Raw genomic sequence first — 13,084 nt, forward strand, 5'->3', positions numbered from 1 at the left:
ATCTATATTATATTAAAAAAAGGGTGTTTTGATTTTTTTTAAATATCTGTAAAATTTTCTCTTACAACTTTTGGTCCAAAATATACTTAAATATCTCCATCTCTTCTGACAGGACTGCCCAAAACTCCTAAAAAAGGAATGTGCAGTCAAATATAACGTAATTCCATAATTGACAGCCGATTTATGAGAATTCTTGCAAAAGACAAGGGCGAAAATGGAACTAAATGAAAGTTGCAGAACTTATAATAATAATAATAGATGAAACTACTACTATTGCAGCAACGAAACAATAATAATTTATAATTCTCACATATTTTTAAATATGCATGAGACTCTCTTTGTTTTAAAAAAAAATAAAAAAGGATAAGTTTCGGTTATAAAAGGAAAGTTTTTCATTATTTCCTCCCTCCCCGATCCCATTTCTCCCATCCAAACCCTCCCCAATTCCATCTCTGCTCCCATTAGGGTTTCTCCTATCCCGGAGCAAACCCTAACCCCATCCATGGAGCAATCCAAGAGGAAGAGGGGCCGCAAGCGCAAGAAGCCCGTCGCCGAGACCATGGACCTCCAGAAGCCCAACACCGGCGCCTCCTCCGCCTCCGCCTCCGCCTCCGCCCTCGACGAGGCCGAGGTCCCCGAGGAGCGGCCCAGCCCCCAGCGCGGCAGGGGCCGGCCCCGCAAGGTCCAGCGCCAGGACACATCCAAGGAGGTCGTCGCCGAGAAAGGTTCTTCTTCCCCTCTCCGGCGGGAATCCCAGGTGGTGGCGAGCAACGGGGATTCCAGCGACCTTCTTACGCACAACCTAGCGATGGTGGCCATGGAGCCGCCGGCGCCGAGGTGGGACCAGGTGGTGAAGGTGGTGCCCTCGAGGGATGCTGTTGTCAAGGTTTTCTGTGTGCATACGGAGCCAAATTTTTCTCTCCCGTGGCAGCGGAAACGGCAGTATAGCTCGAGCAGCAGCGGGTTCATCATCAGCGGGAGGCGGGTGCTGACCAATGCCCACTCGGTTGAGCACTACACCCAGGTCAAGCTCAAGAAGCGTGGGTCGGACACCAAGTACGTGGCGACTGTGCTGGCCATTGGGACCGAGTGCGATATTGGTAACGATTTAATGTTGGATTTTGATTCATTACATTGTTTGGAGCCTTGATGTAATTTCAAGGTTATCTTGAATTTTGAATTCTAGTCTTGGCATGGAACAGTAGCTAAAGTACCTGCACTAAGATAGCACTTGGAACTCCCTTTTTTTATTTTTCTCCTTTTTAGGTTATCATGTAAACATAGGGGAGTGAACACTTGCATCGAGGTGTATGCTTGGTTGTACAATTAATTAAAATTTTCATTTTGGTTTGCTAGAAAATAATCAGCTGTTCAGGTGATTTCAAGTACACGATTGTGACAGTTCTAGCAATCTATTTTTTGGTAATTGTTTCTCTGTGCTTTGACGGATAAATATTGTAGCCTTCCAAAAATTACATGATCTTGATGAGGTAGATGATCCACCTTGACTCACATAGGTACTTGGTATTGGAGGCTAGCATTGAATCCGTGTATTCATGGTGATGTAGGGATCACATCTACGATGCACTTAACTGATCACCTAGTTGTTACGAGCATTGTCGTGGGAAAAGTTTAAAGTTTTAATTTTTATAGGCGCCATTAGATTTCTTGGATGTTGCATATTGTTTGCCCTTGGAGAATGAGAGTGATACTTTTGTGAAGTCACACAGTGATTTGCCTACATCAGTAGATGATGGTGGTGAACATGACAATGGTTATGAAAGGGGCTATGGGGCACTTACAGTGCCACCTTGCGATGGAATCTTTCTTTTTTAAGTTGGTCATGTAAAAGAAGCAAGAGCAGTAACATGTCTCAAGCAAAAAAATCTTTGGATTCATGGTGTTCTAGTTTCTATTGGTAAGACAGTGACATGTCCCACAATGTAAACAAAGAAATATTTGGATTGATTAACATGGGGATATCTACTTTATATGTTAAGTGCTGGAGTTTTGGCTGAAATGAATTGGTTTTGGTCAGAACAAGGCCAAAACTGAACCCCAATAATCTTTTTTAGAAAATTGACCAAAAACCCATGCTATATGCTTTTGTAAGCATTAGTTTGGTGCATATTGGATCATTTCTTTCTTTATTTAAATACATTAGCTATGTAATTTAATGTTTTGGTCCTTTTTAAACACTTCTTCATAGTTAAGAAAGATGGTTTCTCACATTTGACAAATATGACAGATAGGGCCTATTTGTTGCTTGAGTAAGTTATCTGTGGGATTGGTCTAATGTAGGTGGCCACGAGAGGAAGGTAAGCAATGTGGGGAATGAGAATTTCTATTGTTGGGTCGATTAAGGGATGGGAGAATCCTAAAAAGCAGGGATGCTGTAAATAACCTTAAAAGCATATACATAATCCTAACTTGTTCATGCTTGGTGGCTTCCCTAGATGCATGAGTGTCTTGTTTCCTTAATGCAATGCCTCTCTTTGAGTAAGGTCAAGCAGTTTTATCCGTGGAATAGCTTGTGTAGGCATCCAAACAGACCCCTAAAAAGTATTTAATTAAAATTGAATTTGGATTTTTTTGCCACATTTTAGAAAATCGGAAGCACCTGGAAGTTCAATATTAGAAAATTTGATAGAAAAGTATCTTTTCCTAGATGTAGACGACTTTTTGGGTTTTGAGAGAGTGGCAAAGAAGAGGAATGTGTATGATATATATCCCCTGGAATAGTGTATTCACAAGATGTAGCTAGATTTTAGCTCATACATAGAAGCATTTAGATGTGGCATATCTAATTATAGTTTTATTTTCATATCGCGTAGATCATATTTTGCTATCGGATACTTGACAGGATCGCAATCATTATAATTAGTCAATGTTTATGTACAATATGTAATCACATTTTACCTTTAAAGATTTTGTTTGGTGTTTAGATAATTAAATTGTTATCAAACAATTGATCATGATATCATTTTTTTTCCAATAATTTTTTTGGTGCCTTAAAGATTCTTACAAAACGTTTAATCATAAGCTTTCAGCTTGTATATACTGAACACATAAAACCAAATACTATGAATTGTACAGTATACTCTAAACGTATGTGATATCTTTCCGTTCTTATTTTATTTTTTCTAGGTTTCTTTATTTTTTTGCATAATTTTTTTGGATGAAACTTCGACACTCAAGGCAAAACCATGGAAACTGGAACATGGTGGGCTTGATCTATATACCGACATCAAAACTGGGTTTTTTGACCTTGGTATGTGACGATTATTCTAATGGCAAGAACGATTCTAAAGGTTACAAAGTAGGGAATTGATTACTGCTGTGCCAACAGTTTGTTCTATAATTATTAATCACATGCTTTCTGCTGCATCATGAGTAGTACAAGTGTGGTGTTGCATTTCCACATCCACTTGCACATACAATTTAATGCAAAATGCCTTGAGCTGTGATACCTAATACTGCAAAAACAAAAGATAAAGGGGTGGATTAGATTAAGATAAAGGAGAGAATGAATAAGTAGATTGCAGAACTCTTTAGTTGAAATGGTTTGTGGACGAAATTCAGCCAATGTTCCAAAGCTCATCTCAAATTAGTAATAAGTTTTCAACTCTTTATAGCTTTTTTGGGCTGGCAATGAGTTTTTTATTGAAAAAATAACTCAAAACTAAAATAAGATCTAATAATTTCTAAACTAGGTGTTAGGAAATGTCCAGAAAGATATAAAACTGGACATCTGCCCAAATTTGAACCCTTCTGTGCGGTTCATGTTGGCATAACTTGTAGTTGGGCTACTGCAAATAATAATTTTATGAATGGCAAAATCTCTAAATTTCACTGAAGTTGACCTTAAGCCCTCAATCATCGAGCACTTCACTATTGTTGTAGTTATTAAATGTTGATTAAGAAATCAAACTTTTTATTGTGTTCACATTGCTTGGAACTGAGTTGTTGTAGCTTTTGGTTCTAAACAACACATTCATAAGCTCTTAGTTTAACTGCTACTGCTTTCTCTGTTGTGATTATTTGTTGTGAAGATCTTGTTCATAAGCCTTTTATTTGTGCTGCTGCTTTCTCTTCATTATGCCTTGGTCTTTTAAGTATTACCAAGACCCCTGCTTGTCAAACTCAGTTTTCACCCATCAGATTAGCCTGTAAACCATGCCTCGTTCTAGCTAAATAAATAATGGTTTATGGTACCATCAATCCGGTAAAACATTGAATTCCAAACTATCTAACTGGAATAATGTGGCTAGACATGCCTACAAGTATATCTGTTTTAACTCATAAAAATTCTGCCAAATTTTAACAACTCTGCCTCTCCAAGAGTCACTTTTAATCTCGACGATGCTTGATTCATTTTCATGGCTATGTTTAATAGGCATGTCTAATATATTATTTTTGGATTCTACTTCATAAATGATACTCAATTCAATTATGAGGCATCCATCCTATTACATATGCTTGCATGTTGAAGCAAGAAATGCATCTCTTACCATGTGGTATAGATATTGCTTCCATTAGCAGTTTTAGATGTATGGAAATTTGAACAGATTATTTTGTGGAAAGAGTGAATCAAATAGGAGTTGGGTTGCAGGCTGTCAACATTCTTATCCTTGCTTCCCATGAAGCAATCTTAAATTATAGCCTTGGCAATGTGGATGTACTCAAACTACCGTAAACATGTAACTGATTGATTTCAAAATTTGCTCTTTTATTGTGCTCTCACCAAAAAAAATATTTCAATAACTAACTAATAAAATGGTTAAATGGATCATGCCATCTGATGGTGCCAGCATTCTATGTGTGCTTTCCAGTCCATGCATGCGACTATATAACGGTCCATAAGATGCCATCAAATCAGATCAGCTTCGTAGTCATTTTTGTTTTCTGTCATGTGGGGTCCAAGTTTATCAGCTTTACATTCTAACTGCTCACATATGATTTTTTGCCCCAGCCATGTTGACCGTTAGTGATGATGAATTTTGGGAGGGTGTTTCTCCAGTGGAGTTTGGGTCTCTACCTGCACTCCAAGATGCTGTTACTGTTGTTGGTTACCCAATTGGAGGAGACACAATTTCTGTGACAAGTGGTGTTGTGTCACGTATAGAGATACTATCATATGTCCATGGCTCCACAGAGCTCTTAGGGCTGCAGGTTTGGAAACTAAAACAATCCTCCTGTTATGTTCTGTCAATCAAGTTTGTTTACATTATGAGTGACATGTCTTACTGTACTTTTGTCTCCTAGTCTGATATTACAATGTGAAATTTCTCCTGTATGACAATTATCTTTGCTGTCTTAGGCTTGCCTTCGTATCACCTATATCTAGTATGGTTTGTTGTTGACAGATAGATGCAGCAATAAACTCAGGCAATTCTGGTGGACCTGCTTTTAATGACAAGGGCAAATGTGTTGGTATTGCATTTCAGTCCCTGAAACATGACGATGTGGAAAATATAGGCTATGTGATACCAACGCCTGTTATTTTGCACTTTATTAATGATTATGAGAAGTCAGGAGAATATACAGGTAAATGCTCCAACTAAGACTGGAAATTTTCAGCCATTCTTCATACACATTTTTTTTGTGCTGGATGTAGTCTATATATTGAGTTGCATATTGATGTATCGGCTGCATGTGTGCATATTGCATGCTCATATAATGTTTGTGTTATTAGTCTCTGTTATCTGATTTTACTATATATTGGCTAGCATTCTCTTCAGTGATTTATTTGTATTGCTGTATTATTTGAACCCTTGGAGACTTGCATGGTTGCAAATCCAGCCTAGATAGTATGAAATCTCTAGAAGTTGTCCTCCCATGCTTGTAAGGGCTCCAAAAACATGCACTGAGAGATTATATCATCCGATGCTCATAAGTGCTGTCATATGTGGCTGTCTTCGTGCCTTTAAGTCCTCCAAGCAGTGTATCCTTGTAGAATAGTTCTTCAAGAAAAGTAGGGACATCTGATTCATTTTTAGGGCCACATTCCCAAATTGTTTTTGCTAAGGAAGTGTAAGATCATATTTTGCAGGGTTGATGGAGATTTATGAGATTCTTGCTACGAGGCTTAAGAATATGGCATTGGCTGGAGCAATTTTCTTTTTGACTTGGAACATAGATTATTACTGTGCTTGCCTAGTTAGGCAATCTATAAGATGTATGTGAAGAAAACCTATGACTCATAGTCATCTTTTTGAGGCTTAAAAGTAAAGCCTCCTGGTCTTTCCTACCCTTTATTAGTGTATCTGTCTGAATAATGCCTTATGCAAACTCACTTGGATTCTTATGCTTAATTTGAGAATTCTTGTTGGCTGTTCTTGAGTGAGAATTACCGAGAAATATCATGACCACGCCATCCTCATTCTGCATTCGTTTTCCGGTATATCCATGTTCTTATGGTACCTAATGACATGATCATTTCTGGCATTGATGCTGTCAGGATCCACATGGCTGCATCTCAAACATATGCTTGCAAAGGCATCCAACTCCTTTATGCTTTCTTGGTCACAAGTTGCATTCTTATCGAGATTAAGTTGCTGCATATGCCTTTCACTTGGATGTATGCATTTGCTGATAATTTGATGGAGCTTCTTTGAAGTTCTGACGCTTTGGTTGTGCCCTGCAAGCTCGTACTTGTTATTGTTGGTGGGTTTTCTTTCCTACTTGACCATCTCATCTTAAATCAATTGTGATGATTGTAGCTAGCTAATGTATCAGGGTTTCTTGCTTAGTTCAAATTGCATTTCTTCTGCATACTCTGCTAGCTGATCCTGGGCCTATATAATGCTGATTGAGATGGTAAGTTAACAAGTTGACGCACGACTGCTAGCTTCTTATATTTCTTGGAGGTCACAATATCAGATGTAAAGATTGTAACTTAAATGAGAAAATATCTGACTAACATTAGTTCCATAAGTTGAAGACAATAAAAGAAGAGGGAGAGCGAGTCAAGTCCTTGTCCTATGGCAAATTTTCAGCAAATTTTCAAAGTGAGAATCTACAAACTAGCAAAAACATGGGGACACCTTATAAAAAGAAAATAATAAATTTTAGTTCACGTTCTGTTAAATATCAAAAAAAACCCATGAAAAAGGTCAAACAGCTGCTATCTTCTATATGATCATGAGGCTGCATATTTGTCTAATGCCCCTCTTTTAAAACAAACTAGTATTGATGCTTTAGATTCACTGTTGTTTTGCTTATTCAACTTCATTGCTCTTTCCAGCAGGGTTCTTCTCTTTGATCCTCCGACTTGTATGTACTTTGATAATAGAAGTGCCATTCAGATACCTGATCATTCTTTTTTTTTCTAAGTCTTTGAATTGCATTTAGATCGATTAGTAGTTTCTTTTTGGCTTTTGCTACTTCTGTCCTCATACCTGATCACTTCTTGATGTCTAGTCTACTGAGTAATGAGCAGCATACGTGGTTCTTTAGGTAAAATAATAACTGCCTTGTTATCTAGTTTGCTAAGTTATATATTTTCAAACTTTAAATACATACACATAATATGTTCACGTATAGTATGCATGTTATATATAAGGTGCTAGGCCTATTACAGTTGTATCCTATGTTATTGTCCCCTTTAATGGATTATTTTTTTTAATCTTCATAAACATTTATGTCTAGCTTCGTTCGATATTCCTTAGTTCGTATTCACATTGACATGAGGATGAAAATGTGTCACTTTTGTTCCAACACCTGCACCAGACATGCAGGCTTTTTCTTTCCCTTTTCTTTTTATTTTTATTAACTGGAGTTCTCAGCAGACTTTCATTTTGCTTACATGATTTTATTCCTATTACAGGATTCCCTATCCTTGGGATTGAGTGGCAGAAAATGGAAAATCCTGATCTCCGGAAAGCAATAGGAATGTCACCTAACCAAAAGGGTGTGCGTGTAAGGAGAGTAGAGCCTACTGCACCAGAATCTGACTTTCTTAAACCATCTGATATTATTCTCAGCTTTGATGGTGTTGATATTGCTAATGATGGAACTGGTAATCACGACATTGTGCCGCTATTAAAATTGTATTTAAGTTCAAAATTTGAATTTTATATTTAATGATTTCTTCTACTTAGAAGGTGAATCTTGGTGCAACGGTAAGGTTGCTCCATTGTGATGTGGAAACAGGCCCTCCTTATGTCGGTGTAAGGCTGCGTAGATCACCATCCCCAAATCCTGCAATGGTTGGAGCTTCGTGCACCAGCTGCCTTTTTTAATGATTTTTCCCACTTGATTTGCTCCCAACGTGGAAACCCGTGGTCTTTGACATGATATATTTTTCATGTAATGGTTGCAAGGATAAACTCCTTGCTCCTTTCTCTGAATATTCAGTTGCCAGCTAATAGGTGATGGCAATTCACCTTTGTGCCCTTGTTTAGTGTGTATTAGTGGTACTGGTGGTGGCGGCATGTTAACTGCACATGATAAAAATTTTCTATCTGAATGGTGTAAAAGAAGGGATTTGATGATGCACTTTTTTTTCCACCCGTCATCTTTCAATCTTTCTGTTTATCCTCTTGTGAGTGCAGAAATGTAAGTATGCATGTATATGCATTCGTGCATACGTGCATATTGCTTAGAACCCTGAGGACTGCATCTGTTGGAAAAGAATTGTTCGTTTATCATCCTTTATCGATTTAAATTATCAAATTACCCTGGGTGGTATGTTGACTGTCAATTATTGGAGCTGTTTGAATCTTGACTTGCATTATATCTATATTCCATAATCCATATTAAAACAAGGGACTGATACAATGCTCTCCGTTTCAATCCTCTTGTGTCGATCTGAAATGTTATCTAGATTTATGAGGGTCACAAATTGTTTGAAAAATAGTCCATTATTCATTCAGTTTAGATGCTGTGATGGTTGACAGACTTTAGAGCTGGGGAAGTTGCTCTCTGGAGCTTGTGTGATAAGATAGGCAGAGAGTAATTGGAAATCAATAAATGTGTTGGTTAATTCAAAATTAAGGTAACTGTGTCTTTTTTCTGTTTTCAACTTGATCTGGGGCATATTTTTAGCTCTATCTGTTATCGATATATTTGAATTTTTCACCAAGTGCCATGTTGAAATACACAAAGCCCATGGGCCAATCTGTTGAAAGTATGGTCTACCTTCCCTGTTCCAAAATCAAGTGGACTATATCATTTTCATTGACATGTGTGACGCTTTCTGATAATATTCTTTACATAGTTTACATTTGTGATCGCTCTTTTAAATGTAGATTGACCGTATACATTCAATAAATATCCTCTTTATTGGGAACCAAATACTTTGGCACTTCGCCTTCCTTGGTGCCAACAATGTTTTAAGTTTCCTTCTTTTGCTCGAAAAATTTTCATTGACTGCATTAGCGAGTAATTTTAGTCTATGTTCAATTAGCCTCTCTGCATTGTTGCATTTTTATTAGATATAAGCCTCAATATTTGTTTTTTCAGGCAATTTGCCCATCATCTGTTATCTCTGATCCAAACGTGTATGCGTCATGGTTTCCCTTTTTTTTTGTTTAAATCATGATGCATCTTGTATTCCTAATTAACAAAACACTTTGTAAAATTCTGATCTTTTATTTTGGGTCTAGGCATGCAAATGAATTTCCAAACATAAAGGATAATGATAGTAGAATGGCTTCTCTCAGAAACTATCTCACTCTTACCTATATGTTGTACTTACGGGTTCTTGTTGTGATCTTTAGTTCCTTTCAGGCATGGAGAGCGCATTGGGTTTAGTTACCTCGTTTCTCAGAAGTACACTGGGGAGAATGCCGTGGTTAAAGTGTTACGTGAAAAGAGAGTTTACGAGTTTAACATAAAACTTGCAACTCACAAGAGGCTCGTTCCAGCTCACATCAGGGGGAAGCCTCCGTCATATTACATAATTGCAGGCTTTGTCTTCACTACAATTTCTGTTCCATATCTTCGTTCAGAGGTACACAGTTAACTCCAGAGATATATCTTCTTCCATATTGTTACATTTTTCATGAATTAAAAAAAGTGGAATAAATATATACATTCTCTCAGTGCAGGTTGTGTATATTATCATAAATTCTTCCAAGCATATCTGGTTCTGTTCCTTTAGCAAAAACTGGTCCCTTTTTTTGGTTTCTAGGTATATATATAGATATTTTATATATATTCAAATTATGTATTGGTACAGATTCAATAATTGTATTCCCTTATTTCTAAGTTATGTTTAACAGTGTTAAAGTATTATTTAGATAATATTGAGGTGGCGTTTGGTATGGATTGATGATCCCAAGGTCAAAGGCGATGTGGGTGGAGGTGACGAGATCACCATGTTTGGTTGTACCCTAGGTGGCAATGATCCCAAATCACCCCTACTCCTAAAATCATTGCTCAACCTAGTGATGTTAAACCTATCCTTGAGGATAGGCTTCCAAGGTCACCCCAAGGTAGTGATGTTGGGCTGAAATTTGGGGACAAAACTATTTGAAATATTTTCTCCCCAAAGTACTGATCCCATAAAAAAAGTTCTTCTAGTTGGGAAGGGTTTGATAATCCCATAAAAAAAGTTCTTCTAATTGGGAAGGTTTGATAATCCCATGGAGTTATTTTGATAGGTTTTGATTAATTTTTGGTCTTGTTGAATTGGTTTTGAATGACAAGTTTAGAGTAATTTGATTTATATTCATGTGTATTTTCATATGATTTATTTGAGAATTTTGTTTAATAGTTGCAAAACATATAGAATATACCAAGGGCAGTTTTGGTATTACATGGTTAGTGATCTTGGATTCCTATGGCATACCAAACAAATTAATCATGGGTACCTGGGGATTTTTAATCACTGGAACATAGCATACCAATTGCGGTGATCTTAGATCATCGGGGATCAAATTATCTCAGGATGAGGATCACAGGCAATCTAAGATCGCCATAGCGATCCCACTGGGGTCACCAAACGCCACCTAACTTGCAACTAAAACAGATAGTTTGCTCCAACAGTTTAGCAGCTGTATCTTTTAACCCTCTCATAAAATTTCAACAGCGATTTTCACAAATTGTGTAGTTTCTAGTTACGTCCATCAGCTTAACCGTATGCATTGTTTGTCCATAAACCATTTATAACATGTATTAAGTTGCTCAAACAACTAAAGTAACATGTGCCACTATTGCTCCTGTTGTTCACTTCTTTCAGACCCAGAATTATTCGGATGTTCATAGTGTTGATGGTAACACATCTGAGTTAAATGTTAAGGCAAAATGCCATAATCTGGTAAATTTTGGGGAGTACATCGACAAAAAGGAAAATTGTTTATTGAAAGTCACCAGAAGTTCACTGATGTTATTTTTCCATCATTTCAGAAGTGAAAATATTATGAGAAGTTGAAAAATGATTGAAGAATTTTTAATAAACTCGAGAGTATTATTAGTAGGATTGGACTTACGAATGCTCATCTCACCTACTACCTGGGGAATAGAAATGATGTAGTGGTTTCATGTAGCACCGCTATACATTATCATGTATTGTTTTCTTGCCTAGACACTTGCAACACATGCATTGGTTATCTTTTAGCACTTCTTGACAGTGAGGTTGGTTTCATGTAGCACTTTTATGCATTATCATGTATTGGGTTCGTTCCTAGACACGTGCAACACGTGCATTGGTTATCTTTTAGCACTTCTTTACGGTGACATCTTCAATGAGTTAGTGTTCCCAAAATGCAGTCTTTTGCTATACTTACTAAAATTTATCATTCTTCAGTATGGAAAGGATTATGAATATGATGCACCCGTAAAATTGTTGGACAAACATTTACATGCAATGGCGCAATCACATGATGAGCAACTCGTGGTGGTTTCCCAGGTTCAGTCTCTTTCTATGCTATTTATTTTCCTCAGCAAAGTCTAGTTCACTCTTGTGCAATTTATATTCAAATATACATTATTTTCTTGCTATGATAGCGTAGTACCTAAATCCTGCAGTCCAGCCAGTGACATTGTTGTTCCTCCCGAACTTTCCAGGTGCTTGTGGCAGATATTAATATTGGTTATGAAGATATTGTCAACAATCAGGTGATAATTTCTTAGAGAACAGAAACCTGACATTATTATATACTTATTGAGTTCTTGAGGTTGGCTGAGTGGTGTGTTAGTGCATTTTTTTAAATAAATATTGAAAAGATCTTATCTCTAGCCAAACTTCATTTGGATTAATGATTTTGTATATATTAGTAGTTATTTTAAGATTTTACTTGTAAGGTCCCAATTTACTATGGCCCATATTTGCAGGTACTTTCTTTCAATGGTCAACCAGTCAAGAATCTGAAAACCTTGGCATCCATGGTAGAGAACTGTGATGAAGAATTTTTGCAGTTTGATCTAGAGTACCAGCAGGTCTCCCTCTCTCTCTCCCTCTCTCTCAACGCACATATCTGTGTGTGTTTATGTTCATGCGCATGCACTGTTGCACATGTGAGCAAGCACTTAAGGCTCCTAGCCCTTGAGTTAGCTGTCTGGTTCTGCTCAGAAGATCACCATCAGCCACCACCTCTCTTTTTTTTCCTGCAATAACTCTGCCACAGCACTGTCATTTTGAGATTTCGAGCCCAAACCAACCCAGCCCACAGATCCAATTAGGTTCAACTCAGCCCAACACATATTAGGCCCAATTGAACCAAACCACATTACAGATCTAGATCAAACCGGCCCACACCAAACCAGCTCTGATCAGCCCAGATTAGATCAAGCTTAACAAATCAGATTACACTCAAATTAGACCAACCCAAGTCTAGACCAAATCCACAGTCAGAAGATGGTTCAATCAAATCAAAGTTCATTTGCGTCTGGTTTGTGACACCAACAGAGCACGGAAATTGATGCAAGGGAAACACCCAAAGTTTATTTGTGTGGTTTGAGACACCAATAGGGCACGGAAAACGATGCAAGGAAAGCACCCAGCCGGAAGAAGAAGAAGAAGAAGAAGAAGAAGAAGGAGAAGAGGAAGAAGAAGGAGAGAAGAAGAAGAAAGGAAGAGGGGGGGGTGGCTGGTGGCTCCGGTCGGCCCTCGGCGGCCGACCGTGGCCCTCGGCGGCGG

At 37.7% G+C, this 13,084-nt stretch overlaps 1 protein-coding gene across 1 annotated transcript; it reads left to right on the forward strand.

Annotated features, from left to right (window-relative positions):
- Window positions 1-386: 386 nt before the first annotated feature.
- Window positions 387-12,576, forward strand: LOC103700837 (protease Do-like 9). The gene is made up of 8 exons (XM_039122998.1): window positions 387-1,100; window positions 4,973-5,172; window positions 5,367-5,547; window positions 7,829-8,020; window positions 9,723-9,955; window positions 11,753-11,854; window positions 12,013-12,063; window positions 12,280-12,576. The coding sequence occupies exons 1-8, from the start codon at window positions 503-505 to the stop codon at window positions 12,559-12,561; spliced, it is 1,839 nt and encodes a 612-aa protein (XP_038978926.1). The 5' UTR covers window positions 387-502; the 3' UTR covers window positions 12,562-12,576.
- Window positions 12,577-13,084: the final 508 nt, after the last annotated feature.

This window comes from Phoenix dactylifera, unplaced genomic scaffold (assembly GCF_009389715.1).
Source record: "Phoenix dactylifera cultivar Barhee BC4 unplaced genomic scaffold, palm_55x_up_171113_PBpolish2nd_filt_p 001950F, whole genome shotgun sequence".
Lineage (NCBI taxonomy): Eukaryota > Viridiplantae > Streptophyta > Magnoliopsida > Arecales > Arecaceae > Phoenix > Phoenix dactylifera.

Bases quoted from the DNA above. Each gene is read 5' to 3' on its own strand.
- LOC103700837 (XM_039122998.1), top strand. From the start codon at position 503: ATGGAGCAATCCAAGAGGAAGAGGGGCCGCAAGCGCAAGAAGCCCGTC. The intron at 8,021-9,722 runs GTAATCACGACA...TGTGATCTTTAG, and splicing joins TATTGCTAATGATGGAACTG to TTCCTTTCAGGCATGGAGAG. The intron at 12,064-12,279 runs GTGATAATTTCT...CCATATTTGCAG, and splicing joins AAGATATTGTCAACAATCAG to GTACTTTCTTTCAATGGTCA.